The sequence below is a fragment of the Echinococcus granulosus genome (genome assembly GCF_000524195.1).
Source record: "Echinococcus granulosus chromosome Unknown EG_S00012, whole genome shotgun sequence".
Taxonomy (NCBI): Eukaryota; Metazoa; Platyhelminthes; class Cestoda; order Cyclophyllidea; family Taeniidae; genus Echinococcus; species Echinococcus granulosus.
This window is the reverse complement of record NW_020170392.1, coordinates 34,119-59,358: the sequence shown is the minus strand read 5'-3', so window position 1 is coordinate 59,358 and position 25,240 is coordinate 34,119. Positions and strand designations below refer to the sequence as shown.

The 25,240-nt window shown below is 42.6% G+C and overlaps 1 protein-coding gene across 1 annotated transcript; it reads left to right on the top strand. All coding sequences in view use genetic code 11, as the record gives it.

Annotated features, from left to right (window-relative positions):
- Positions 1-10,915: 10,915 nt before the first annotated feature.
- Positions 10,916-25,158, top strand: EGR_02558 (hypothetical protein; the record flags this gene model as incomplete). Its single annotated transcript, XM_024491807.1, has 24 exons — positions 10,916-10,985; positions 11,135-11,310; positions 11,663-11,788; positions 11,919-12,346; positions 12,610-12,735; positions 14,902-15,044; positions 15,124-15,264; positions 15,344-15,456; positions 15,570-15,638; positions 15,721-15,780; positions 16,442-16,920; positions 17,086-17,364; positions 18,140-18,321; positions 18,657-18,745; positions 19,201-19,293; positions 19,537-19,725; positions 19,798-20,178; positions 20,900-21,151; positions 21,375-21,791; positions 21,866-22,255; positions 22,893-23,115; positions 24,519-24,776; positions 24,877-25,100; positions 25,150-25,158. The coding sequence occupies 24 exons, from the start codon at positions 10,916-10,918 to the stop codon at positions 25,156-25,158; spliced, it is 4,917 nt and encodes a 1,638-aa protein (XP_024353622.1).
- Positions 25,159-25,240: the final 82 nt, after the last annotated feature.

Genomic DNA, 25,240 nt, shown 5'->3' with positions numbered 1-25,240 from the left:
AGCTTGGGTGATGGTAATTGCCTTCAAACCTAGGAAATAAATTGCTGTTTCCTTTGTATTCCTAATTTTGCCAACACCTATGAAGTAGATTAATGAAGCGGTCTCTATGATTGAGCAATGGCTGGTAGTATTCTCTTTAAAAGTGATAAATTACTATCCTTTTGTGACAATTCAATCTGAAAACTCCATTTGTGGTGGGGTGGGCATTATTCTTCTGGCTCTACGAAGCAAATACCTGCGTTTGTCAGAACAATATGGTGGCACATTATCATTGAGCAAGCATTCCATTCGGAGGGTATCATCATATAACACGTTCCAGACTGGCATTAAATCACCGCCTTCGCCTCCCCTATCCAAGGGGACAAATGCATTTGACCTTAACTACCTCCCTGAAAACAAACACCTCAGTAAACAGCAAATCTGTGGCTTTGCACGGCAATGATTTAATAATTTTTCTAGCTATTAAATAAAGGATCACAGAATTTCAAAATTCTTGGATACGTTCTCGAAGAACACTTGACCGTGGAGTTGAAGTTGCAACGACCCTTGGCACACAGCATTAATGTTTGAAAAGAGAGTATCTTGATGTGCAGACAGCGTTTTATTTACTTATGCAAAAGAGCACTGCCTCATTCATGGTGCTCCCTCTAGTAGTCGTCTAGAGCCTCTTCCATATTCTTTGCTGTCATTCCACTTGCATTCATGTATTGAGGCCAATTGATGCCTCCAGATCGTCTTCTTATGTTGAACTCTGAAAATCATACGCAATAATGTTAGCGCATTACTACAAATTGTACTTTGGAAATGTCAATTTTTACATCATTCCGCACTTTAAAGTGCGTTTAATATCCCTGCTTATCGTTTGATTTGGTACATAACTTGAATCTGTTTAGAGTTTGTTCTGCGTTTACTTTAAAGACAGCATTCAAGACGTATTATTGTTTTACGTGCTCTATTTGCGATTATTCATTACTAACAATAGGTAAAGTATTCATAATTACGTTTCAGACTTATAAATCTTTATTTACTTTCAAAGAAAAGGTAAAGTGAAGTCACTTACTAGTTTCACATGGGCAGTTGGGACACTTGAGACACATCAAATATTGTTGCTGTACGTACCGATCTAAGAAAATGTAAATAAGCTCATACAAGGTACCCCTTATTTGTAAAACACTATAATATTTTGTTTATCTTTCGGTTTTGGTAGCAGGAAGCTTAGGGGCTCCACCATTGTACCCAGCCGAGTAGCCCGCCCTCCTGACTATGTTAGAATTCCCAAGACCCTCTGTAGGTCGGTAAAACATTCTGCACGGAAATTGTCCTCAGGGAAGTCCAGAAGTGCGCACTGCATTACAGACGGGACCGGTTTGTCGTACACACTTCAGACTCCTTAGTAGCACTGGCCAAGTTACGACTCGGCTCCCAACGACGTGGAACATCTATTTCAAGACCAGTACTATTTGACTGAAACTCTCGTAATATAGCCAAAAGTCGCGAAAAAGTAGAAGAGAAAAATGAATTCACCATCGCCTCTAAGAAAGTGGGGCGTTAAGTACCGATAAAAAGCAGTTTGGTCGGTGCTGGAGGCTCAGTGTTACGGAGCGCAACCACATACCTGACCTTTTCAGGGAGGCTCACCAAATGGCCTTAAATATTTGAAAAAATACGTTAAAAACCATGAATCCTTAAAATAAGAATACACTGACAGGAACGCACTCTCATTCGATTCAATAAAACTTTCTTAAATCTTATTTCTACAACGGCTTCCTGAGGGGACAAAACCACCGAATTAGGAGTGCTGCTTTGAAGCGCCATTTGCTAGATAGGGATTACAGTGGTAACCTAGTATGACACTCTTATTTGCAGATCATAAAAATATTTTAGCCTGTATATTTCTTCTTTCCTGCGTAAAAACTGCTTACGTAAACAAATTGTTACGGTGGTAGACAACTACGGCAGTTTGAAATCCCGAAGGCAAGGAATCGCTACCCACTAGAGAGGAATAATGGTCCAAAGATTTATGGGTAATGCGAACGCTTAACGTCTCTTTTAAACGTCAAAAGAATGTCGGGATTTGATGAAGGACTAGAAAGTGGATGCAATTCTGAGCACCAAACCTCACTTTTATATGAAATTTGGATCGGCCCAATTTAAGCAAAGTAAGTAGATATTTACTTAAACTTTTGACTCCCACTTACATGCATATAAACCTAGCTCAAGTCTTCCTTTCTAATAATCAACTTGTTTTCAACTAACAACAACAGTGGAAAACACATACATAGGTCCTGGAGTGTTCGACCCCGTCTGACGATGAGTTCTGATGGAAGTGGAGTCGACTCGCACGCCGGCAGATGGCCCCAGAGTATCAGAAGGGTGAGGAGAGGTACCATAAAGACTGCACAGTATGAGGTCATTTCGGTCCAAAAAGAGGTTGTAAGACTTCCTCGAGAATAGCCTTCGCCACCCGCCTCATTATTTATACCCCTCATCCTACGGTAGCTCGAATTTGATTGGTTGATCGACAACTTTGGGTTTTCCGTTCACTTGCTTATTTCAAAAGGCAACTTTCGGCTTGAGGACATCGCTACCTCTTCTTCCTGAGAGGCAAATCGACCAGATGGGGACTGTTCACCCTCTACGACTTGGTATGGAAAGTTCCAACTAGTTGTCAGAATAAATGAGTGCACCTCCAAGTGATAGCTTTAGCAGTTGTTTCCTAAAAGAGAAAAATAGCGTAGTTGTTGGGATTTTTCTAAAAGAATGTAGTAATTTTTCTTTGCAAAATGAAAATTAGTGGAATATGCAATTCAATGACTAACATTCTTTTACTTAAAGGGACTTTAGCTATTTAAATACTTAATAATTTTCGGATAGATTTCATGAATTTAGGAGCGTTTTTCCTAAATAGCTGTCGGATTTTGAAAATACCCTATTTCGAATAGAAATACTTCAAAGTTTCATGCTTGAATACGCTCCGTTGAATTTACCTTCTTTGCATAATGGTACCACAATTTTTAATGCACTATTATAATCCCACTTTCTGATTTGCTTTATATCATCTCCGAAGAAATTTGAGATATTGGATGATGCAAAATCACATTCCAGTTAAGCATAATAAAAGAAATATTGCTTTGTAGAGCCCCAAGACTTCTCTGGAGACGAAAGAAGACAATGCTTAAGCAGAATATGTATTTACTATCGAAAGAAGAGCTTGGGCTATAAGCGTGGTCCAGAGGACAGGCCGCCCAGCTAGGGCACGATAGCGAAGCATCAAAGTGCCCCTTTACCAAAACTGAGGGTTGAACAAACACAGTGCATTGCGCAGCTCCTCTCCACTTTTGAGTGCCCTCTTTGGCGCCCTATTGGCCAACCTCCAGCGTCGGCCATCACAACGTAGTCGGTGTTTCAAAAACAAAGCACCCACGAAGCAACAGTACCAGCCATTGGATTGCCATGCAACTCAGAAGATATTGGATTGCAACTTCACTGATGTCTCTCGGTAATTAAACTAAATTCAAAAATTCGTCCTGCTTGGGTACTGCAGTGGGACAAGGGGGGATAAGCTGTGGCAAGAATACTGACCTAAAAGCAGAAGTGTTTCAGTAGTTTCGCGGGGACAAGGCTTCTCATCTTTTCCCCCTTGTACTATTTCTCACTTCAGTGATACCTGGTTATATCTAGCCAGTAGAGAGGTGGAGGAGGCAAAGCGTGTCACCTTCCTTGACATATTCATGCAAGTAACGTAGGCGGATCGTAGCAAGCTTTTTCAGGAGGTTCACGGCTAGTGTCACTTCACTTGTTAATGGTCTTCCTTAGGAACACGGAATCAGGGGATTTTACGGGGGTTGACACCATTTTCGACCCTACTGTTGGGGGTCATCACAATTCGCCCATCCACGGAATATGTCCTTTTTTTACCTTTAGGTGTAGTAGTGAGCAAAAGAAATCAGATCGGTTGTCCGATGGGATCGGATTTGCCTTCCGATGCTGTTAATGTAGCGTCGCAGGTCTTTCCTGAGGACAAATAGGGCATGACACTGGGACAAAATATGCATCGCCGACATACAGCAAGGTTGGAAGCTACTGGTATGGCCCACAGCCCATGCCACCCAGAGGAAGTGCAAGGGCGGAGTCTTACACAAACAATTATAGAATAAGAGATTTGGCCTTAATTTCTGGAAACCAAGAAAAAAATACTAGAACTCGTACATTTCCAGCTGCTGATCAAAAAGTGACTGCGGTTTTCGGTTCAGCTCGCTGCAACACTTGACGTAGCTGAAAGAAACTTGCAAAAATCGTGAGATTGTTTAGGGATACGCATTACTAAGCATAGGCTATCAATGCGGCCTTCTTTATTGTGCTCACTTCCTATTTCGGTTCCCCCACCCTCGTCGCATAGAATCTCAGTTGAAGTCGGTTCCAAAGAGGTAGTTGCGGAAATTTCCCGCATGGTTTCGTGAAGAGCATCTAGAGAGGACGCGGTGTGCAATAGGAGACTGCACTGCCCAGAAGCACATGGCTTAAAAAATGTGGTTCTGGTGACGAAAGACTAATCACTCGAAAATGCTGCATTGCATTTAAGAAGACATTCTATTCTAGGCCATGGCGAATTACGTGTTGGCAGTAGTAAAGGTAGTAATAGGAAGTTAACGTGTCGAGAACACTTGGTCCCGTTGAAGGTGAGTGATGATACGGAAAATCTTAAACACCCACTTTAACTGGGAGGAAGGAAGTGGGAAGGGTAAGTCGTGGTGGCAACTGAGCAAATGGATCCCATCTCCCTGCACTAATAGATGGTAAGAAGCATCACACCATCAAGTTAATCATCGCCGGCTGGCTGGCTGGCTGACCGGCTGATGGACCAATCGATTTGTAAAGAGAAGTGGATTTTGTAGTTTGACGTTAGGCAAATGAACACATCCGTGATTACTTCTAAACGAAACTACTGACCACCCACTACGGCCCATACACTACTAAGGCCCTAGTTGCTAATGAGAGTCCATGTCTTGTATGTGCTAATGGTGGTGCTGGTGGTAGTAGTAGTAGACTGTTAATATAATTGCTCAGAATGGATTAATAACTTAAGGGGCTTCAAGGCGTATATGCAGAACTTCTTCCTCCTCATCTCCTCCTTGGTTTAGAGAAACAGCAAGGACCTGTCAATAAGTCAAAGCGTAGAAAGCCTTCTTATTTTTTCCACAAGACAATGCAAGATCTCATACAGTATACCGCGTATCACAGTGAGAAGATTCTCACTTTGAGATGTGAGGAGGGGTGGGTAGTAAATGCTCTTATCTTTATCATTTGTATTCTACTGATTTTACCTCCTGAAATGGTAAAGATTGAATTTTCAAGAGACAATGTGTTACCACTAGACTTTTGCACAATTAACAAGTAGGGAATAAAACTATCGAAATAGAAACAGAGGTGGTTGTGGCTAAGTTCTTCTCTTTTCTTCTAGATTCGAAGCCCTTTACAAAAATACAGTTTAAAGAATCCTGGTGTCTCGTCGAGAATGATGTAGAGTTTGGAAAGAATGTCTCTAACCCCATCGTTTATTAAGTCCAAAACTTATCGGTTAAGACTTTACTTCTCCTAAACTGGTTTAGTTGATGAGCATTTCACGGGACCGATCTGCTCCAGCAAAAGCTATTTTTATACCCTTTGCATAAATGCGTTTGTCTAGCACTGTATAGTTTGATATGCTTTTATGCTAAAGTAATAGAAGTGGAAATGCATTCCTTGCCCCAACGCTAATTCGCAAAATCATCTCATTAACGCCTCTCGACTTGGGACCTAGGAGAGTTTTGATGGACAATATCGAGTTTCAATGGGTGGCGGCAAAAGCAACCCTTTTGTCATTCCATACACCCAAGTGGATCAAATGTCATTGAGCCAACAATTACTTTTATCAGTGTTTGCAACCTACGCTTAAAAACTTCCATAAATACCATCAGCACTTCACAAGGTGATATCGGATCCTCATTAATATGCTGCAAAACGGCTGCATAAAGTTGACACCCACAGCATTTGCCACATTCAAATTATGAAACTATTATTTAGAGATAAAAACACCTTCTTTGGGCCACATTAAAGCTTAGTTTTTACTAAGGATGGTTTCTTAGCGCGTTCGAGAGTTTTCAGAAGGCGAAAGAAGACGTAATACTGGGGCTGACTATGTATTGCCGATATACAAAGGGGCTAGGGGGCTACTAGCATAACCCGGAGGCCACGCCCCCCCTGGCGGAGGTACAATTGCAAGGTCCCAAATCCGAGAGTTAACAAACACTTGTGGTATTACAGGTTGGATTTGTTCGTCAGATTGTCGCAATATCATCGAGCTTAAATACCTTTATACCATTTCAACGCACACATTTGTAGAGCATGACTGTAAAAAAATATGTAGTTTGAATAACTCGAGAGCTCTACCACACGTACCGAGAGGATTAATACGTATCTAGTGATAAAAGAGCGGTTACGTGTCGGGTCCTCACTTTACTATGAATTGATCGCCTAATAGAGCAATCCGCTTATCAACAGGTCAGGTCAATTATTATTTCACTGCACCCAAAATAAACTATTTTTCTCTAGCTACAACTAAAAAGCTGCTTTTTTATTTAAGCACAAGCAGATGTGCATATATAGGCGCGTATTTATCTCACTTTGTGGATAAAATGCCGCGTTTCGGTCACTCACCCTGTGAAATTGCCCTTTTCTTCATTAAATATATGCAGCGAAAGAAAAAAGAGGTGTGAACAGGTTGCTTAACTTTTCGACATCATTCTGTTCGGCAAAACGTTATAACATCACCAAAGGAAAAGGGAAGTGATGTAGCACAAGTGTGTACTTTGGACGAAATTAGAGCTGGGTTTATTTTTAGGATGGGTGTTCGCATTTTCCCTTAACGATTGCCGTCTTTTGTTCCCATTGTTTCCTTTCACTCTAATTATACTTTACATTCTAGAAGGTGATGAGGATTTTGTATGCTTACTCTTTTCGTAGTTACAATCTGGCATGATGCTAACCCGTACTAACTTGTTCCAGAAGACTTGTGTCTTTTCCGACTCCTCTGATTATGGCGTACCCAATTCCAGAATTATTGCTGCCCATACCACACCTCTAGAGTTTGGCTACCTTTCGACCGAGAGGAAGTTGTATACAAAGTACCTCGTGTAATGGTGTGATCATTTGCTTAATTCTTTGTTTGAGATTCGAGGGCATATGGGACTCGACCAGTGTACTTCTGCTAGGCAGCATGGCATTTGGGCCATGCTAGTGGTCTCCAACCCTTCTGTACGTCTGTATTCTGCCCTTGCACCGTAAAATGCATTGTCTTCAGGGAAGTCTTGGGGTGATACACTGGTGGCAGTGGAAAACGAATCCTATCCTAAAGGACATCTGTCCTAATTTCTGTTTCTGAACGTGACAAAAGAAGAGAATATGGTGCAGATGGGTGAATGGGTGATGAACCCTAACAAAAGGGTTGCAAATGCCGCCTGCTTTTAGCTACTATTCCAGTTGCGTGTTCTGCAGGATTGCTATTAGCAACCGAAGTGACAGCAGCTGTGAACCATATTGATGAAGATGTCTATGAGGTGAGCATGCGATACCTCCTTCACCCTTGTACTAGTTGGATAGAATCCAGGTAGATCTGACTAGGCAGCACTGAAGTGATAACAAAGGTGTAAGTAGGAACAGGCGTAAGTCCTCATTCCTACGAAACTATTTTAAACCCCGTCCCTTGTTACTTTTTGACTCTGCTTTTCGGTCAATATTCCTGCGACTAGAGATGGGCAGCTGAGATAGCCAGCACATCCCCTTCTTCCCTTAGTACAGTCTCCAAACAGGACGAACATCTAGATTTAGTGAAATTGCCAAGAGGGATCAGTAACGTTTCAGTAAGATATCATCGCAGTTGTGCGCGAATTCGATGACTAGCACGGTTGGTTCGTGGGTGTTTTGTTTTTGAAACACCAACTACGTTGTAATGGCCGATGCGGAAGGTTGGCCAAGGGGCTTGCCAGGAACGACGCTTAAAGGAGGAAAAGGATTGTTTAAATACGCCAAATGTTTGTTTAACCCTCGGTGCTCTGTCATTGTACCTCCACTGGGCGGTCTGGCATCCGAGTCATGCCTATAGCCTCAATCCTTCCTGCATGTCAAATACTTGTATTCTACACAAGTATTGGTTTTTTTGTCATCGGGGAAGTCTCGGGACCCTACATTACCTATGTAAAATCGTACACTCAAAGGACATATTGTAAGTAAATCCGTTAAAATATTTCAAAATATATAGTCTCTCTTGTAACTATTTTTGCTCCACAGAGGGAAGGATAGGAAGATCGAATGCACACAAACGCAACTCCATTTCCCGCCCTAAACATGCATTTTTGTTTGGTGAACGGGACTTCTGGCAAATAATGACTTAAATAAATAGTTTTTTTGTTGTATTGATACTTCAAAATGAAGTTGCGCAAATTCATAAGATGCTTAATAATTACGGTGAGTCAATGCTAAAAGGCGAAATGAGACTTTAGCAGGTAGATGGATTTGAGCCATACTATAACTGGCCAAATAGTCGATGACTCAAATTTTCTTATTCAGTCATTTTGTTTTAATGTTTGCCACTTTAAACTAAGCGAAGATTATTTGCATAAGGGGTCAGGCCACCAAACCCTTAAGCTATTTTAGTTAACTCAGAAACACTAATTTAGGTTTAGATCAAAATAAATGAAACGTCGTTGTGTTCAATGCATGAGTGCGGTAATATAGGTGGTCAAAGAGGTGTGCGAGCGTCCTACTCACGAGAGGTGGCATTGGTTAGTGACGTTACTTTGGAAAGCCGATGACTTCACCTTAATCAGCTTCCCATTAGTCCCTTATAAGGCATAAAACAAAGTAATGGAAAAAGATTGACTTAGTCATTTGGCACAGCATTCGGAGTACTTCACGTGTATCCCGGTGTTTACGAAATTCGGAGAGTTAAGTGTACGTATTAACGACAGACAAGTTGACATAAATTAAAGAATCTGAAAAGCTTATAAAATACCTTTATTTTCTGCCGTCTATTTCATTTGTTACACGTATAAAGCAGTAGCTAATCTTCAAAATTGTCTTATCCACTCCCGCATTTCAGAGATGAAACCACGTATGGGTTTTTGTATTGACCTAGAACCGGAACTGACAAGTAAGATGCGTAATTTCAAACGAAATGGTAGCATATTCAAAAGCGCAACGATTAAATATTTCACCGCATATCAGTAAGTTAATCTCTACTTATGCCACGTTCAGAAACTCCGGTTATTTTTAAGGACTTCGTTAATAAACACAGTTATAGGTAACACCGAAATGGCATTCAATCTTCTTGTCTACCATGTACTAATGTATTGTCTGAATTAAAATGCAGCAGTCTGATATTTTGTTAAATTGTATGTTTAATAAGGTGAGCGTTTAAGTCGCCTTGGGCTGCATATCTGCTTTGGGGCATGGCTCACGGACCACACTAATAGACTCATAACATTTCTGTGCCTTCATATTATATGTTTCTCTATACTATCTTGCCCTATTTCAAATTCAGTGAAGGCCCCGAATGCTGAACACATAGCATTACATGGATAGCTTAACCACCGACTTCACTTTTTGTGCTCGGGTGCGTTCACCCCCACCAAGGCTGCTCACGTAATACGATGGTTATCTCCCAGTTTTGGTGAAGAGTGACTTTTGAGTAGGTCTTCGTACCACCTTGGGTGGGCTGGCCTTTGGCCATGCCAGTAGCCCAAATACCTTCTCTGTGCTGAATATATGTATTCTACCCGAGTATTGACTTCTTTCGTCTTCAGAGAAGTCTCGGAACGCTACACTCATCTCATGCCCTTCAAGGGTCTAGGATCCCGGTTGCCGACTCATAAATTGAGAAAATCCTAACCTGATGCAGTTACGACCGACTCAAAATATTCTTCTGATCTTCATTCTCATCACGACTTAGTCTAAACCTAATAAAGTTGCTTGTTTTTTAATGACAAGTTAGATTTATAAGTTTGTGAAGTAAAAAAATGGTGTCTAGGATCACGGTAAATATTTATAAATTCGTAAATGCCAATTAGCTGATGCAACCAAAAGCACTAGTGTCAAAAATGACTTTGGTGCTCACTTTCTGGAGCCGAAATACGAAAAGATGTGGATTTGCCTTCTTTCTTTTTTGAAATAGAATAATTTGTTGACAGCCCCCAAATACTTTGAAGGTCACTCTTGTCCCATTTATTATCTGATAGGCAGTACTTGCAATTATTTGGCTTATGGGTTAAGTGTTGTTACTAGAAGTGCCTATGTTTATTAGCATCGCAAAATTTCCTGCCGTTGTTTCGTCTCATTTAAGGCTCCTGCTTTCTTTTTCAGCTGTGAACCAAAGGTTGGTTCTAAAGAAGAACTTGTTACCAATGTAATCTCGGGTAGTATTTTGATTCATTTCCTTAGCTGTAGAGATTAGTAACTTTTGAGATTGCTCCTGTTTTTAAATAGAGGGAAGTAAGGGAATTAAATGGCAAAATAACTTTTCAGTTCGATCATCGTGATTTGCGGAAGCCTGCTTTGGATCATCCCGTCCTTTATAATTGAATATTTAACAAAATAAATGGATACACCGGTTATGTGCGTTTCAAAATCATGAAACTTTATGTTCATGTCAAATACATCTTTGACTTATGTAACTTTTTCGCAAAAAGGTACGTTACTAAAAATGGGATAAATTGGCAGCCACAATTCCACTGAATGTTATGAATAATTTGGCAACTTCAAACTAAAGTGCTGGATTCAAGTGGTGTCGGCCATATGCACTGGATTTTTCCTGTAGTGAATGGTTTCATTTATTTTCTTAATGTCAAGTCTCACAATCCAAAAAATCTGCCTTTTTGTAGGCATGAATGAGGATCTCATTTACGATACCTCATTGTTGTGCCATGCAACACTCACAAATCTCGTTCAGAAAGGTAATCTATGGAAAGGTCCTCTGTGTTACAAGGATATAATGAAAACTTTCAGACTACTTTACACCTATGTAACTCGTGAACAAAATGGTTAGTTCCTCCTTCTAACCCATCCCCCTTTCTTTGTATGTATATTCATACTCTTTTTGTAGGTTCTCTGAACGAGCGATGCGTTCTTCAGTTTCGATACAAGAGTGACTACTCGGATGAGGAAAATATATGGGGCTCTGTAGAGACCTATAAGCGCCTCCTTGGACTTATAGTGTTCAATCAGTGTGAAATAAAGGCCGATCTTCGGTTAGCTTTGGAACGTTTCGCATCCACTCTTGTAGGTGCCTTGAACAAATTTAAGTAACACATGAATAGTTTGCCACTTTTAGTGTTATCGAAAATCAGTTCTGTAACTGAATATTTCTTTGCTGCGTCGACTATTTCACTTAGTGCGGAGATAAATGCAATGTGGTGTTGGGTTTTAAGTTTGTCATTAGTAAGTCCTACACACCTTTCTAAGTAATTACTACCTTCTTCGATAGCTCTTTTTGGTAGATCAAGAAAGCTCTTGATAAGTTCGGCATTTTTTCTACTGTTTTTCTCTCATTGTTTGTTGAGCCCAAAAAACGGTAATTAGGTAGCATTGGAAAGCCAGTTTGTATCGATTACTTGAAATTGCTATTATGTAGACAAACTTCAAAAGTACGCTGGTATCAGGTCTTCTCGTCATAATTCTCCACAACGAATCAAATGACAAACTTCGCTTCAACGATCTTGTCAAAGTGCACAAAGTGATGGTGAATCAACTGAAGGACGTGAGTACCTTGACTTCAAGTTACGATAGCCGTTGCTGAACTAGGCGTCGGCAATGTTCGTAAAAGATTGGTTTAATTCATTGGGTTCTTTCTACTGATATGAAATAAATAAGCATACTTATATCCCTAGTCGATATACGAGCTGCCCGCGTACAGTGAAGTCGTGGTACTACCAGGCAACGGGTTTCAAGATGAACAATGCTGCATGCAAGTATGCGTTAATAGTAGTAGTGGTGGTATGTATCAGCGCTATTATCGGTTCAATTCCCTTCTTGACAATATCCTCCGCGACACTCTGTTGCGTGAGGCGCAGTCCCTGCGTTTGAGCATCGTAACCTATCTGAAAGGTCACTTCAAACAGTCGAGATCGCCTCCCTCACCACCTACAATCCTTGTTCCCTCCCACAAAGGCAAATGCCTTAGTTTTTCAGGGCAACGATCTGTTCCTGTTGTGAGTGTTTGCATCGGTGAGGTGATGAAACCCTTGGAACACAGTGGAGATCTATCAGAACCATTTGGTTATGCTCTTCAATGGACTTCAGAACACAGCTCACCGTTGTGAGTTTATCGTATCTTCCTTCCCTTTTGTGACTGGTTGCTCGCATTTTTCGATGTCTAATAACTTCATTCCTTAATCGAAAATCTTGTAATTTGATATGCACCTGTACTGTAATGTAGGCGTCTGTAGAAACTTCAGGCGTTTTTGCTATCTTTACTTTAATGATTACGAAGTCGCAGAGGATTCAGTGGTTAAATGTATAAATACGCTTAGTTGATTTATGGTAAATGGAACGCTGCAGGTTACCATTTCTTACGTGCAGGACTGTCATATCTGCCCAGTCAAGCGCAGAGAAGGCTTTAGAGTCGCAATCCGATAAATCACAAAGCAAATTCGGTCCTATCGTGTATGAGGCGTTCGCCTGGGGCTTGCGAGAGACAACTCCGGCGTGAGTTCGTACCTTTGCTAGCAGGCTTGTTGGCTCACTTTTGCATTCACCCCGGCCCTCCCCTTTGGCTGTCCTATTGCTTATCCCTAGCGCTTCTATTTCTTTGCTAGTTGGCGCCTAGTACTCCCGTTCCTGGGATTCTGCTCGTCCTTGAATATATTCCAGCGTTGCGCCTTTAGGGGTCGACGTTTCCGTAACCCTTTAAAAAGCAACCATCTATGCAATTTTGCTATTGCTGCTGCATGGTTTTGCGGCTTTACTTCACCTCTCCACACTCTGATTGTTTGCGCACTTTGTGAATTTCTCCCGAGTTTCTAGAATCTGTTATGTACTTATTCTCAACTATCCATGTGAGAGGAAAAGTAGGTGATTGGTAATATTGGTTACTTATCCGTCTCTCTGTCTAATCTTATACAAATGGGAAAAGAATAAAACTGAGATTATCTAAATTTCCCTCAAAAGAGCGAAGTAGTGATACCCGAGTAGTCGCACGACTATTGGGCAGCACTTACTTTAGTGACACCGCCGTCTACTCTAAAGTCCCCTTGTCAAGGGAGTTACTGTTTGCTCTACTCTTTACTCGCAATCGTTTTATTCACCCCATAGATTAATTTGGCCGATTCTCAATCGCAAATTCACAGAACCGTAGCTTCCTCTTGAGCGTGGTTCCAACACTTGGAATTTCTCTTCAAACCAATAAGGGTTTCTTTAGTTTTGACGCTTGTTTAATTTAAAACGAGATTTAGACGTGTGTGTGTGTGTGTGTATTTTGAAGGTGGTAGTCCTTGTGCAATTTGAGACACTTAAGTTTGTCAAATGTACTTTTCCTGATCTGTGCAATCGGTGTGTTGTGAAATATCCCCTTTAATAATTCTTAATGCTTTTGGTGACCAACGAGTCCTGCGCTTTTCATGAAACATTTCAGACATTATTTGTTCACTCAAGCACAATTGAATTTTGTTGTCGACGGCTAAATTGAATTTTGGTGTCGTTGCATTCCAAACTACGCCTCCATGTTGCTGTAATTGAAGGAAAGATGAAAGTTAGAGGTAGACAACTTCAGTTGTCTCTGCCATAAGTATGAGTTACTTATTCAATTAAAGGAAGAACAAATTTTGGTTTAAACGCTATCGTTTAGAATGAGTGCACTCGAGAAGCGGTTAGCGTTTGTCTTCCAAAAGTCCTTATCGATCAGATGAATTAACATAATTTCTTATCTCATACTACTAACGGAAGGATATATAAGTACAATTCAGCACTCCAAGACTTCCGCGAGTAAGAAAGAAGATATAACACTCGGACAGAATATGCATTGTAGGCATATAGAAGGAATTGGGGCTATTGGCTTCAGTTGGAGGCCCGGTTGCCCGGCAAAGGTACAATGGCGGAGGCTCTGGGTGCCTCCATTACCAAAACCCGGAGTTAAACACACAACTAAAGTCTTGCATACACTTTATTTCAAAATCCTTAAACTACTTGATTTGGGCAATCTGTGCTTTATTGCATCTCATTACAGCCTTATTATGGTGAAGTTTTGGGTATGTTTTCGAACCGTATAAAGGGGCTTTTTTGGAAGTAAAAGCCTAGGAAATATAGTTTAAGATCTTCCCAATTCTCACTCAGGTCAGATAAATGATCTCGGACAATTCCTTTTTAGTATCCACAAAGCGTTTGGTTGCCTCCACTCTCCCATTAGATGTGGTATAATCTACGTCAAATGCCTTACTACTTAAAGTATATACCTGAAAAGATAAATGTGCCTAAATGAATATTTGAAAGACCACTATACGGAGGCGATTTCCTTTCGGGTATATTTCGAAAGTTCCTTAATATTTTAATCATTAAGCAGTATGGATTTAGTAAGACTCCCGACAAAAAATAAGCTGCTAACACCTTAATATAAGCGCTTCATCTGTCATGCCCTTGGATGATGCCAACTGATTATTTCTTTTATTCACGTTAGTATGATTAGAATCGAGGTGTGTCCATCGTTTGGAAGCATCTCTCCTTCTTAAAGACATATGGAGGGGTCACCGCCAGGGGAGCTAAGTAAATTCTGTTCAAAATTCTTGTTGCTTAACTGCTGAAGCATCTCAATCGTAATCACGTCTACTGTAGCCTACTTGCAATGTTCTTTTAGCATAAACGCCTGCACTTCCATTTTAGTGAAAGTCGACAACGCCTATGCCGGATGAACAAGCTTACAGGCGACCTGTTTGTCCAGTTGGGTGAATTTGAGGTTGGTCAGTGGTACTACCGCAATGCCATACGCTACTCTTCTCACAGTGATCCAGCTGTCTGGCAATCGGGTGGGTGATCTGACCAGGCGCTAAAGTCCTCTCTCTTTTTGTTTAATTAGGACGCATATTCATTCCTATTTGTTTTCAGCACTCCTTACTGGATTTGCTGCCGCGCTCTACCTCAAGGAAGTCGATATCTTTGGCTGGCGTCGCTTCATTGATCCATGTTGTCTCAGGCGTAGCGCTAAAAAACCGTCGGGACTCCTCTCGCCTGTGCTCGATACTACTGGTACTGATAGTTGCCTTTTTTACTAATCTTTTCTTATATGCATTTATCCTCTCCCCACTGAGTTCTGTCCCATGCTCAGATTATATTACTGGACTGGATCTGGCAGTTACAAGGAAACTTGACTCTAAATTACCGCGAAGCGCAGCTCATGCCTTATTCCGTGCAAATCAGTCCATTCAGAGCTTGCGTAAAGTAAGTCCGCCCACACTTTTTCCACTTTCGCTGTTCAAACTTAATTGTGTCTGCGAAAGGCGCTATCAATCGAGGTGAATTGAATGTATTCTGATGATATATTTGCTATTTAGGCTTCTTTGATTCCACGGTGTATGATTGAGGTTATGTACAAAAACGCCGATCATCTTGTGACTCTTCCAGTAAGCCCTTTTCAGTGTTCAGTGCTAGTGTATTTACACCTCCACATTTTTGAACGCGTTTTCTGCTTTCTTCTGTCTGTAGAAAAGAAGCAGCGCTATTCGTGTCCTCACATCACTCCAGACAGATCTGATTCCTCAAGGGGTATGCAATTTTTTACTTAATACTTTCCTTCAATCTTAGATAAAAACGTGTTTTATTATTCGAAAGGCTATTTAGCTTTTGAGTTCTCCTTAGGCCGATTCATATAACTAATTCTTTTGCTGTGATTTTATAATCAGCCTTTTTCAACCCACGTCGGACTTTACTGAAATAAGTTAAATTTTGCCAAGGTGTCATGCACTAGCCAGTGATTTGTACCGACAAACTCTACGCGTTTTTTGTGCTTGGCACTTGTCTTGTGTGGGAATAATTTTTTGCAGCAGCAATATAAATATTATCATACCGTTTCTACCATTTGCTTTTTACTGCCTGTTCAAAGTCACATTCATTGTAGATCATTAGTGGATCCCATTAGGTAAATATTGCGACGCCATCTAAATATCGTTGGGTGCATACCTTCGTGCAAGAATCATTTTAGCAGAAAAGGAGTAACTTTCCTCTAAAAACACTGTTTATTCATTTCCAACGTATTTCGATCATGGCAGTTTTGTCGTGCAAAGCTTGAGATGAACTCTATCCACCTCTTATTCTGTGATTTTGGCTTAATTATGATTCCGCACTAACGCTGAAAAAGTTGTTTAACTTCGATTTCGTGTAAACACATCAGCGCGGGTCCTTATTCATTTTACGTGTGTGTGTACAGGATGCCTTCATTTTCGAGCGCCTTTACGTGCTGGCCAACCTCTGCGTACGCCTGGGCCTGCGACACAAGGCGGGTCTGCTGCACTACCTGCTGGAGAACAGCCTATTCAGCGCCATTCCACTTCCGCACACCCGCCCTCCACCCTTGCTCACACGGGCCTCGGAGAGCTGCTACGCTTTCATCAATCGCTTCAGCTCAAGCTACCTCGGTTCATCGTATCTCACTGAGGCCTATCAGTTGCGCATATCTCCTTCTGGTTTCCGTCGCGCCTCTGATAATCCCATTGGCGTGGTCTTTGTCTGCTCTCTTGTTTCCCCTACTGTCGACTACGAAACCGCTGCTGCCTCCTCCTCGCCTGGCTGGCCCGTCCTGCAGCGCCAGTTGCTCGTCTCGATTATTAGCAGGATTCGTACGGCCGTTGAGCAATCTACTAGCAACATTTCTGAGGCTAATTGGGAACAGTGTATCGGGCTGTTGAGGTAGGGGAGGAACTAAGGCTTCTGGGTCTGTGGCTGTAACCAAACTGCCTTCGTTTTAATCCAGCAGTCAATCTGAATTATCCTCTCCGACACTGATTAGGGTGTAAGCTTATTAGTTTTAAAAGCGTATTTTATTCTGAGCCTTCTCTTCTTCCTCTCACAAAGCTACATGTTTTCCTTGGTCAATGGATGGCACAGAGGCTTGCCAGCATCCGATTTGCCCAATTACATTGAGATCCTGCAGAGCCTGGCCAAAGCCATGCCAGTGGATCAGCCACCTCTTCCCCAAGACGTGTCTCGTGAGCTGTTGTTCTCACGCCATCACCACGGGGAAGTACTCGAATCCAGCGCAGTCCGTTACTCATTTGGCAAACCTCTCAGTTCCACACTGCATCCTCTCTCCGAACTGGTCGAACTGCATATAGATAAAGTGCCCATTGTTCGGTAGGCTGGCCCCCATCTATAGTTTAATTTAACCTACGTCTTCTAATTTTGCATGACTCCAGGTAGTGATGGCCACTTAACTAACAGTGCCCTTAAGAATTAACATACTAGATCTGGTGAATCGGAAGATAGCTTCTCTGTTAAAACAATTTTGACCATTTTGTTCCGGTCTTCAGCTCATATTCCCCATGTTACGTCTTCAAGTAGTAGTCATCATCTTTTCTTGATAAGTACGTACGGAGTAGCATTAACGGTTGGGAAATAAAAGTGAGGTAGAAGCAATGTGTCCAGGAGTTAACTTCTTCGTGGCTTCTAGGTTCAAGGCACCTCATGAAAATAAAATTTGCACCTCGCTTGTTTGGGCACGGACCATAGATCGTACTGATGATTATTCCAACAAATAACCACATTCAGTTTCATATTTAGGGAAGTGTGTGAGGGATCCCTTGCTTATGCTGAGATCAGTAGGTTGTTTACATTGTTTAATCATCTTGAAAGCATTCGCGAAATACAGCTAACGTTTCATAATATAGCTGGGTTTATGCGAAGCCTCTGATCTAACAAGTGGTCACAAGGGCTCAAGGTAAGGTAAGAACTTTTGACAAACTCAAAGGTCATCACAACTTATATCATGGATTACCTGTCCAAAAATGTTTATTTGGGTTTTTTAGGCACTGTACCATTTAGTTTGATATCGGATGCTTGGTGGTCCAAACTATGGTTTAAAGATTATCAGCCTAACACTTACAGAAGCATAGACTATCTCCGTCTTTAGAAGCCTCTCTATCCGAAGACTACCACCACACAGTCTTCCCTCACGCATGTCCTACGAAGCTCTCTCCAGCATGGTTGCAATTGAGGAAACTATGCCCGATTATCCGGCCCCTTATAACAGACGAAAGACCCTCTTGAGACAGCCGACTTTTATCACCAACCCTTTCCAACTTTCTTCATCAGGTGCGCAAGTTGTCCAGAGAATTACCTCTTACCATTTGGGCAGATTGGGGAAATTCACTTGTTTAACGTTTCATGGACTTATTGACCTTTGCACTTTTAACGGCAATGCCATGAGCGAGACGCCATATTGCAGATAAGGAAACGGGAAGCATGACAAATGAAGATCTAGTGTGGTTTAAATCACACTTAAAACGAAAACTTTTCCATTACAATGTAGTGTGAATTGTGATTGCTACACATTTTTTGTGTACATAGCATTCTCAAATCGTTTGGATATTTCACAAAGAAGGTTCACTAACATTGTAATCCATCGACCCAGGATTTCTGTTTTCTAGATACTGCTGACTGGGTGGGCAACGACCTGGGCTACATAGACGTTGTTTTCGACAATCCCTTTGCCATACCACTTGAGTTAAATAATGTGGTTAGTTTGACTTCATTTAATTTTGCTCGTCACATGTTTAACCCCGCACATCATAATGTGTTGCAATTATACGCAGTCCTTAAGTTAAGCTATCACTACATGGCAACCATTTTGGCGGTAACATGTTGCTCAACAAGTACCTAACCATTTTTTTCGATTACATGGTTATACGACGCCAAATCCTAGAACATCGCCGAATCACGCTTGTATTGTGTGTGTTGCATCTTACTAGCTTTAGTATCAACCATATTCCACAGTCATTCAGTAATCAACATTCGTAAGCTTAACATGTCAAATATTGGATTGCGTATAGACCAACTTCTCGCTAATAAAGCGGTAAAACCTTCCTTCTACAATACCGGGCCTCAGAGATCTAGAAATGTATAATTCGCCGCAAATGTCAGAAAATTTAATGAACTATAGAACTAGTTCTTATATTTCATCTCCTGTTGTAGTGCTTTGAGCTCATTGAAGACACGGATGATTCTTCTGCACGAACGATAACTCTCAAAAGCGTTCAAATTATTTCCGCTCCAGGAACTCTAGAGGTATGTTGTCTCGCCAGCCCTCCCTCTGCTATCCCTCATTTCGATCTCTTGTTTTGCCCTTTCATTGACCTGATTCCTCTTTGTTTTGCTCCCTAAATAATTAAAATGGGCCCCATTTACTTTCGTAGGAAAATACTGTATTGTCAGATGCGTTTTTCGTTTTGCCTGTGTCCTATGCGCATGGGCCACTGAAATAAATCTTACCAGAAATTTTGTCTCTCCATGTGTGTGGTGTCTTTCCAGGATGAAATAATCCTCAAGCCCTTTTCAGAGTGCCTGTTTGAGCAGGTTCCTTTTTACCTCGCTCACGGCATTCTACCGGGTACCAAAGGCTACACCGAAAAAGTCATACTCGCACCCGATTCCACACGAAGCCGTTTTGTTTTTGCTCTCACCGTTCCCTGCAACCTCTCTGAGATTGGAACCGACAGGGTTTGTTCGCTCTTTCACCGGTGCAAAGAAAGCAAATCTTTTAGTTCTTATCCAACATTTTGATTTTTTTAGTGGCGAGTGTGCGCTATCTCCTATGCACTTCCCACATTCGGTGGGTTTCGGGTGTGCCGACCTCTGAACGGTTGCAGAAGCAGTGGCTGGACGCTCTACCCCTCACCACAGGACGCGCTGAATTCTGCGGAGGAGTGTGGCGTGAAGGCTCAAGTATCGATGGCGCAGATGGCCTTGCCCCCACCCATTCGCATGTGCTTTCCTCTGCCGCGTCTCTGTCTGCTGGTGGGGGCCTGCACGCACGAGCGGGTGGATCGAGTGAAGCAACCGCCGCGTGGATCCATTCTCGACAGTCTGGCTACTGCTGCACCCTCTTTCTCGCCGTGTCTTCGACTGGCTAGCGCTCTAAATAATCAAGAGACCAAACAGAATGTCTGCAATGTGAGTTTACACTCGCGTAAGTACAAGGGGTCTGTCAAAGTCGCAACCTGAGAGGCAGCTCAACAGTGATATGTAAACGCTTACTGTCATCTTTGAGGGTCGTGGTTATGTGCGTTGCTGGCTCTCTTCAGCTCCTAGGGGTAGTGCATAATCAGAATGATTAGAAAATGTGTGGTCTGTGTTCAAATGTGGAGCATTTACGAGAACGGAGCTCCCACTATTGAGGTTGAGACATCATCTCCAGTTTCCCTTAAAATGAGAAGTGTTGAACTAAATGCAGCTTAATCAGGATTTTCGATGGCTAAAGCCTACTGCATGGCCAATATCGAAGTTATTTGTAAGCCACCCTAAGGTTGACACTCTTCTGAGTGCTATGATGCTGTGTGTGCCACTATTTGGGGCTATTATAGGCACCACTTTGAGTATTTTAGGAGAAGCGATTTGTTGGAAGCTACTTGAGATAATCCACGGGTCCCACTACCATTGCTATATTTGCAATGCCCATAACATGGACTCTTTTGGGAGTGTCGTTTTTAATTGCTATTTTGAATGAGTGTTTTGGTTGTTAAGGCTTATTGAGAGTTCGTGTCTCGTTTTGTAATGAAAACGCTACAAAAGTGTGATTAGATGCGGGCAGTTGGAAGGTGAATTGTGCTGCAAGGGCCATGACGTCGCCAAGCCTTAAATAAAACCACCTCCTTTTCCATTCTGCCCTCCCAAGATAATTGTCGACTTACATCCCTACGAGACGCGTTGGCTACCGATTCAGCTCTTTGTGGGGAAGAACGCTTGCAGCCTTCCTGAGACCCTAAAAATGGGCCAGCAACTGCGTCGCTACGAAGGCGAGTCCTATCTCAATATCCTGCACATTTCCCTCCAGACCACCCTGAGCGCCAACAAGTTCCTACAAAAGTACAACCTGCTCCTAGGACAGTTTCTTCAAATCCCTAATGTGCTAGATGTTAGGCAGAAGGTGGGTCTCACTCTTTATCTTCCTATGAAAGGGTTTCTTTTTCTGATTGCCTAAGTAACTTGAATATATGCGGCGGTAGAAAATGCCTACCTCATCGGTATCAGAATGCATACATTGCAAACCCCCAGACAATATTTGGATCTCCTTTCACTCCTTTTCATTTTTGCATGAAAATGCATGAATTGTTAATTTATTTTTCTTATTCTTCCGCTCTCTTCTCCAGCTGCCGCTTAAGTTGACGCCCATGGATGCCACAAAGCACTGTCGGCTGAAGCACTGCAAGACCGACGACTGTTGCGGCACACTGTGGTTGAAGGTGGACTCGGGTGCTTTCTGGGACGCTTGGTTGCACGATACTTCGGCAACCCAATGCCCTGGCCCTCAGTCCCTTGTCGCCCAACTCTGCATCGAGTTCGCTGCGGACGTTGCACCAGCCACCACGCAGGAGGAGAATTTGTCTCGCACCGTGATTGGTCGTTGCGTTAAGGTTGGCATTGAGATCCGCTTCCTCACCTCCCTTGATGCACCCATCCGTATTCTCAGCCCTCAGATCAGACATGAGGCTCTGGCGTCCGATAAATCACCCGCTGATTGTACCTTCCAGTTTAAGCTGGAGAGTGTGCTGTCGCCGGAGCTCAAGGTATGATTTTCTTTTTAAATCTCGTTTAGTATTAGTCATGAGGAGCAATAACTCTGTCCCCCTCTTCCCTTTAGAACGTAATTCAACCTTCATTGGACTGTCGTTTCTATCGTATCGAGGTGGATGTTGAGTTCTTTTGGTACAAGAGTAACTGTCTCTTTCGGAACAACCTGAAAGCTCTCCCTCTGGCTACACAGTGGACCCCCTTTGTAGTGAACGAGGTGGCGGGGATTGAGTGTAAAGGCGCAAGCATGGAGAAGATGGTGGCTGGTCTCATTCCCTCCGAGGCGCCTGAGGTTGGACAAGGTCACAGCTTGATGGGACTACCTCTTTCTCGTCTCCTTCAAATTTTTCAACAAGCCGCCTTCCCACCCCTTGCTGTGGCGACCCGCCCCACTGATGAACTCCTGCTGCCTCTACCACTACCCCATTCTCTTGGACGTTTGCTGGAGTGCTGGATAGAGGTCTTGTGCTTGTATTTCTGTTACTCATTTAGTTACTACAAAAGGGGAACTAACTGGGTTTTTAGCCCCGTAAATGGGACTAATTCGCAGCACTCTGGCAGTGGCTTCTCATATCTGAGTTTGAGAGCTGGCTTCGTGGGTTGGTTTTTTGTTTATGCAGTTATTTTTTCTTCCCTTTTTTACTCGTCTAATGGGCAGAAAAGAGCTCCAACAGTGTGGGAATCTTTCTTAAGGCTTTGATGTTATTTGGTTACAAGGTTCATCTTCCTGGGATTTTGACCTCTCCTGCTTGCAACGAGGCACAAAATTTTAGTCGTGCATTTGTTTATTGGGTAATTTTACTCGTGAACGAGTTATTTTACTATTACAACAGTTAGGCTTATCAAAACATTTGTAAATTGCTGAGTAAAATAAGTCCCTTTAATTTTTTGTACCTTGGGCTACACACGAAGCTCTTATCGTGGACCATTCGAGGTTCTAATGTGTCATTTGTCCTGAGGCCTTAAATCTCAAATTTTTGGGAGTTTATTTAAGTTTTGTTTTCCAGTAGCATTAATACAAATATAGGGAGTAAAAATTATTTCACAGTCTATTCCCTGCCGATATTAAATCCACCCCTTGAATATTTTGCGTGCAGATACGCTGGACTGCTCGAATGGTGTTGAATGTATCGACCTCAGGGGGCCCAGATGCCTCTCCAAGTGTTCGAAATCATTTCTTGCCAAATTTACGCAGTGGTCGCATTGTTCCTCTCTCCCCCGTCCTTTCATCAGAGTCACCCACTCCTCCGTGGTACTTCCCACTCCTCAAGAATCCCTACTTTGTTGCCAAGATCCTCTGGAAGAATAGGATATGGCTTCGTGAGTTATGTGTTCCTAAAGAAGACTGCTTCTTGAACACATTTTAGACTGAGTCCTCGCTATCACCAGCAGAAATTCTTTTAAATAGTTTTTAGACGACGTCCAAAGGCGTGGGAAGGAAATCTCCAAAGCTCAGCAAATGTCTAAAGTTAATTTGACGATAACGTAACCACATTTCAAGCTCGCATATTTGGGTATTCCTGCGTAAATTTCCAGATCTGAAGTTTACCACCATCGCTATTCCGCTCTTGTTCCCAGCGATGGTCCGCAAGAATCCTTCTTTGACTTTAAAGTTAGGGTTGCAGCATTTAGCGCATGAGTCTATTTGCCTGAGTGGTAATGTGGGACCGTTTCAGTCAAACATGCCTATAATTTGCCACACTTGAGAAGTTAGCAGTACCGTACACAGTAGTTTTTTAGGCTTTTCACAACCCTAGAAATACGCTCCCACTCCTCTCCATGCCTTGTTTTCAAGACTTCTGAAAACATCTGCAGTTCTCGTTGGGTTTCTCTTGTTGTGCTGCTGTCCCTTTACCTCAACGTTATTCAAAGGACATAAATTCGCGGGGGCTGAGATCTTCCGTCCCCTCTGGGGTTCTGGGTGCAGTCTCCGTGTCCTAGTACCCCGGAGACACACCGTATCCTGAGTGTATTCCGAGCCGCACCATTGGGCCCTCTGCCTCTCTGAAGCAATACCTTCTTGATTTTTTTGGTTGAAAAGGCAACCTGTCGGCTAGTAGTCGGCGCCCATGTCCTGAGTTGGTCTAAACACCGTTAGTCGAGATAGGCAGTAACAAGGGTATTACGTGTCTGCAAGGAGCGGTGTATGGTGAGAGAGATTGCGTAAAACCCGCAAGCACTCGTGTTTATGGAAGACTGCATTTATTATACGATACGATGATGGGACGACAGACTACTCGTTGTAGGCGTTTCGAGGATGGCAAAACCCTTAGCAATAGCCAATCTGGTCTTGATGGCTTCCAATTCCCAACACAACGGTCATTTCTGTGAGCGGCCAGCGCATGAAAAGTTCAGTCGGCGCGTAAAATGTGGTGAACTTGCAAAGAAATTTTTTTTTTTTTTCTTAAACAAGAAAATCAGTAAATGAAAGAATTAGTGCACACTAAGTGCCGAGCCACCTTTCTGCCCTTGACCAGCACAGCGGGCTCCGCCAGGACGGTTTAGTCCTATTGACAAATCCTGTGTCAAAATCGTCCGAGTAAGAGCTAAACACTGGAGTGAGTTTAAAAAATGCAATAGACGTGCCAGGTATAGTTCCCACTGGCTGAAATCTCTTCCATCCTTTGGTGAATCCAGAAGTCTCAACTTTGCCTGAAAGTCTCTTGTAATATTATTATACTAGAGCGTATTGTAATTTTTATTTTCACTTTTGCTGATGCCAGAGCTGGTGCAGCGTTTTCAATACGATGTGCCGGTCTACACGGCACAGGAGTGTCCGGTGTGTCGTACGACTGCAGCCGACAGCAAGGGTCCGGCGTCGTCCTTGCGTCGCAACACTCCCACGGTGGATGCAATGGCAACGCACGTCGCAGTACTTCTACCAGCAAAAATGCCTCTTGAGCTCTATGGCGGCATTGAGGGTGACGAATTCTTCAACCACCTGCACGACATTTTGACCAAGCAGTTCAGCCCCTTTGTCGGTGCGTTTCTCCTACTCTCTACTCTCTCCTTTTTTGCCGGTATTAAGGTAAACCTGTTGTCTAAAATCGAGTTGGTATTAATTCCCACCACTGTTACCAGATGCTTCTCGACGTGTTTGTGTGGACCTCTCCGAAACCAAAGCGGATTTTGTCACTGAGGCTGCACTTATGGCTATGCTGCAGGATGGAATAGTGCTGCACCGTCTCTGGATAGGCCTCAATGTCTTTGAGGCCAGCGAGAGTGGCAAGTACCTCACCACATCCAGACCACTGGCCGAGGGCAGTGGATTCTGCCTAGATGGATGTCTCAGAGGACAGATGGGCGTAAGTGTCCCGTGCTTTTGCTCAGTGTTGAACTCGAGTTTTATTGAAGTGTCTTTAAGGCTGTGTAGTCGTGGATGGCTAGAAGTTATGCAGTCAAAACGACACCGTTACGTTCCCTTCCCCTTTTAGTACGCTTGGGC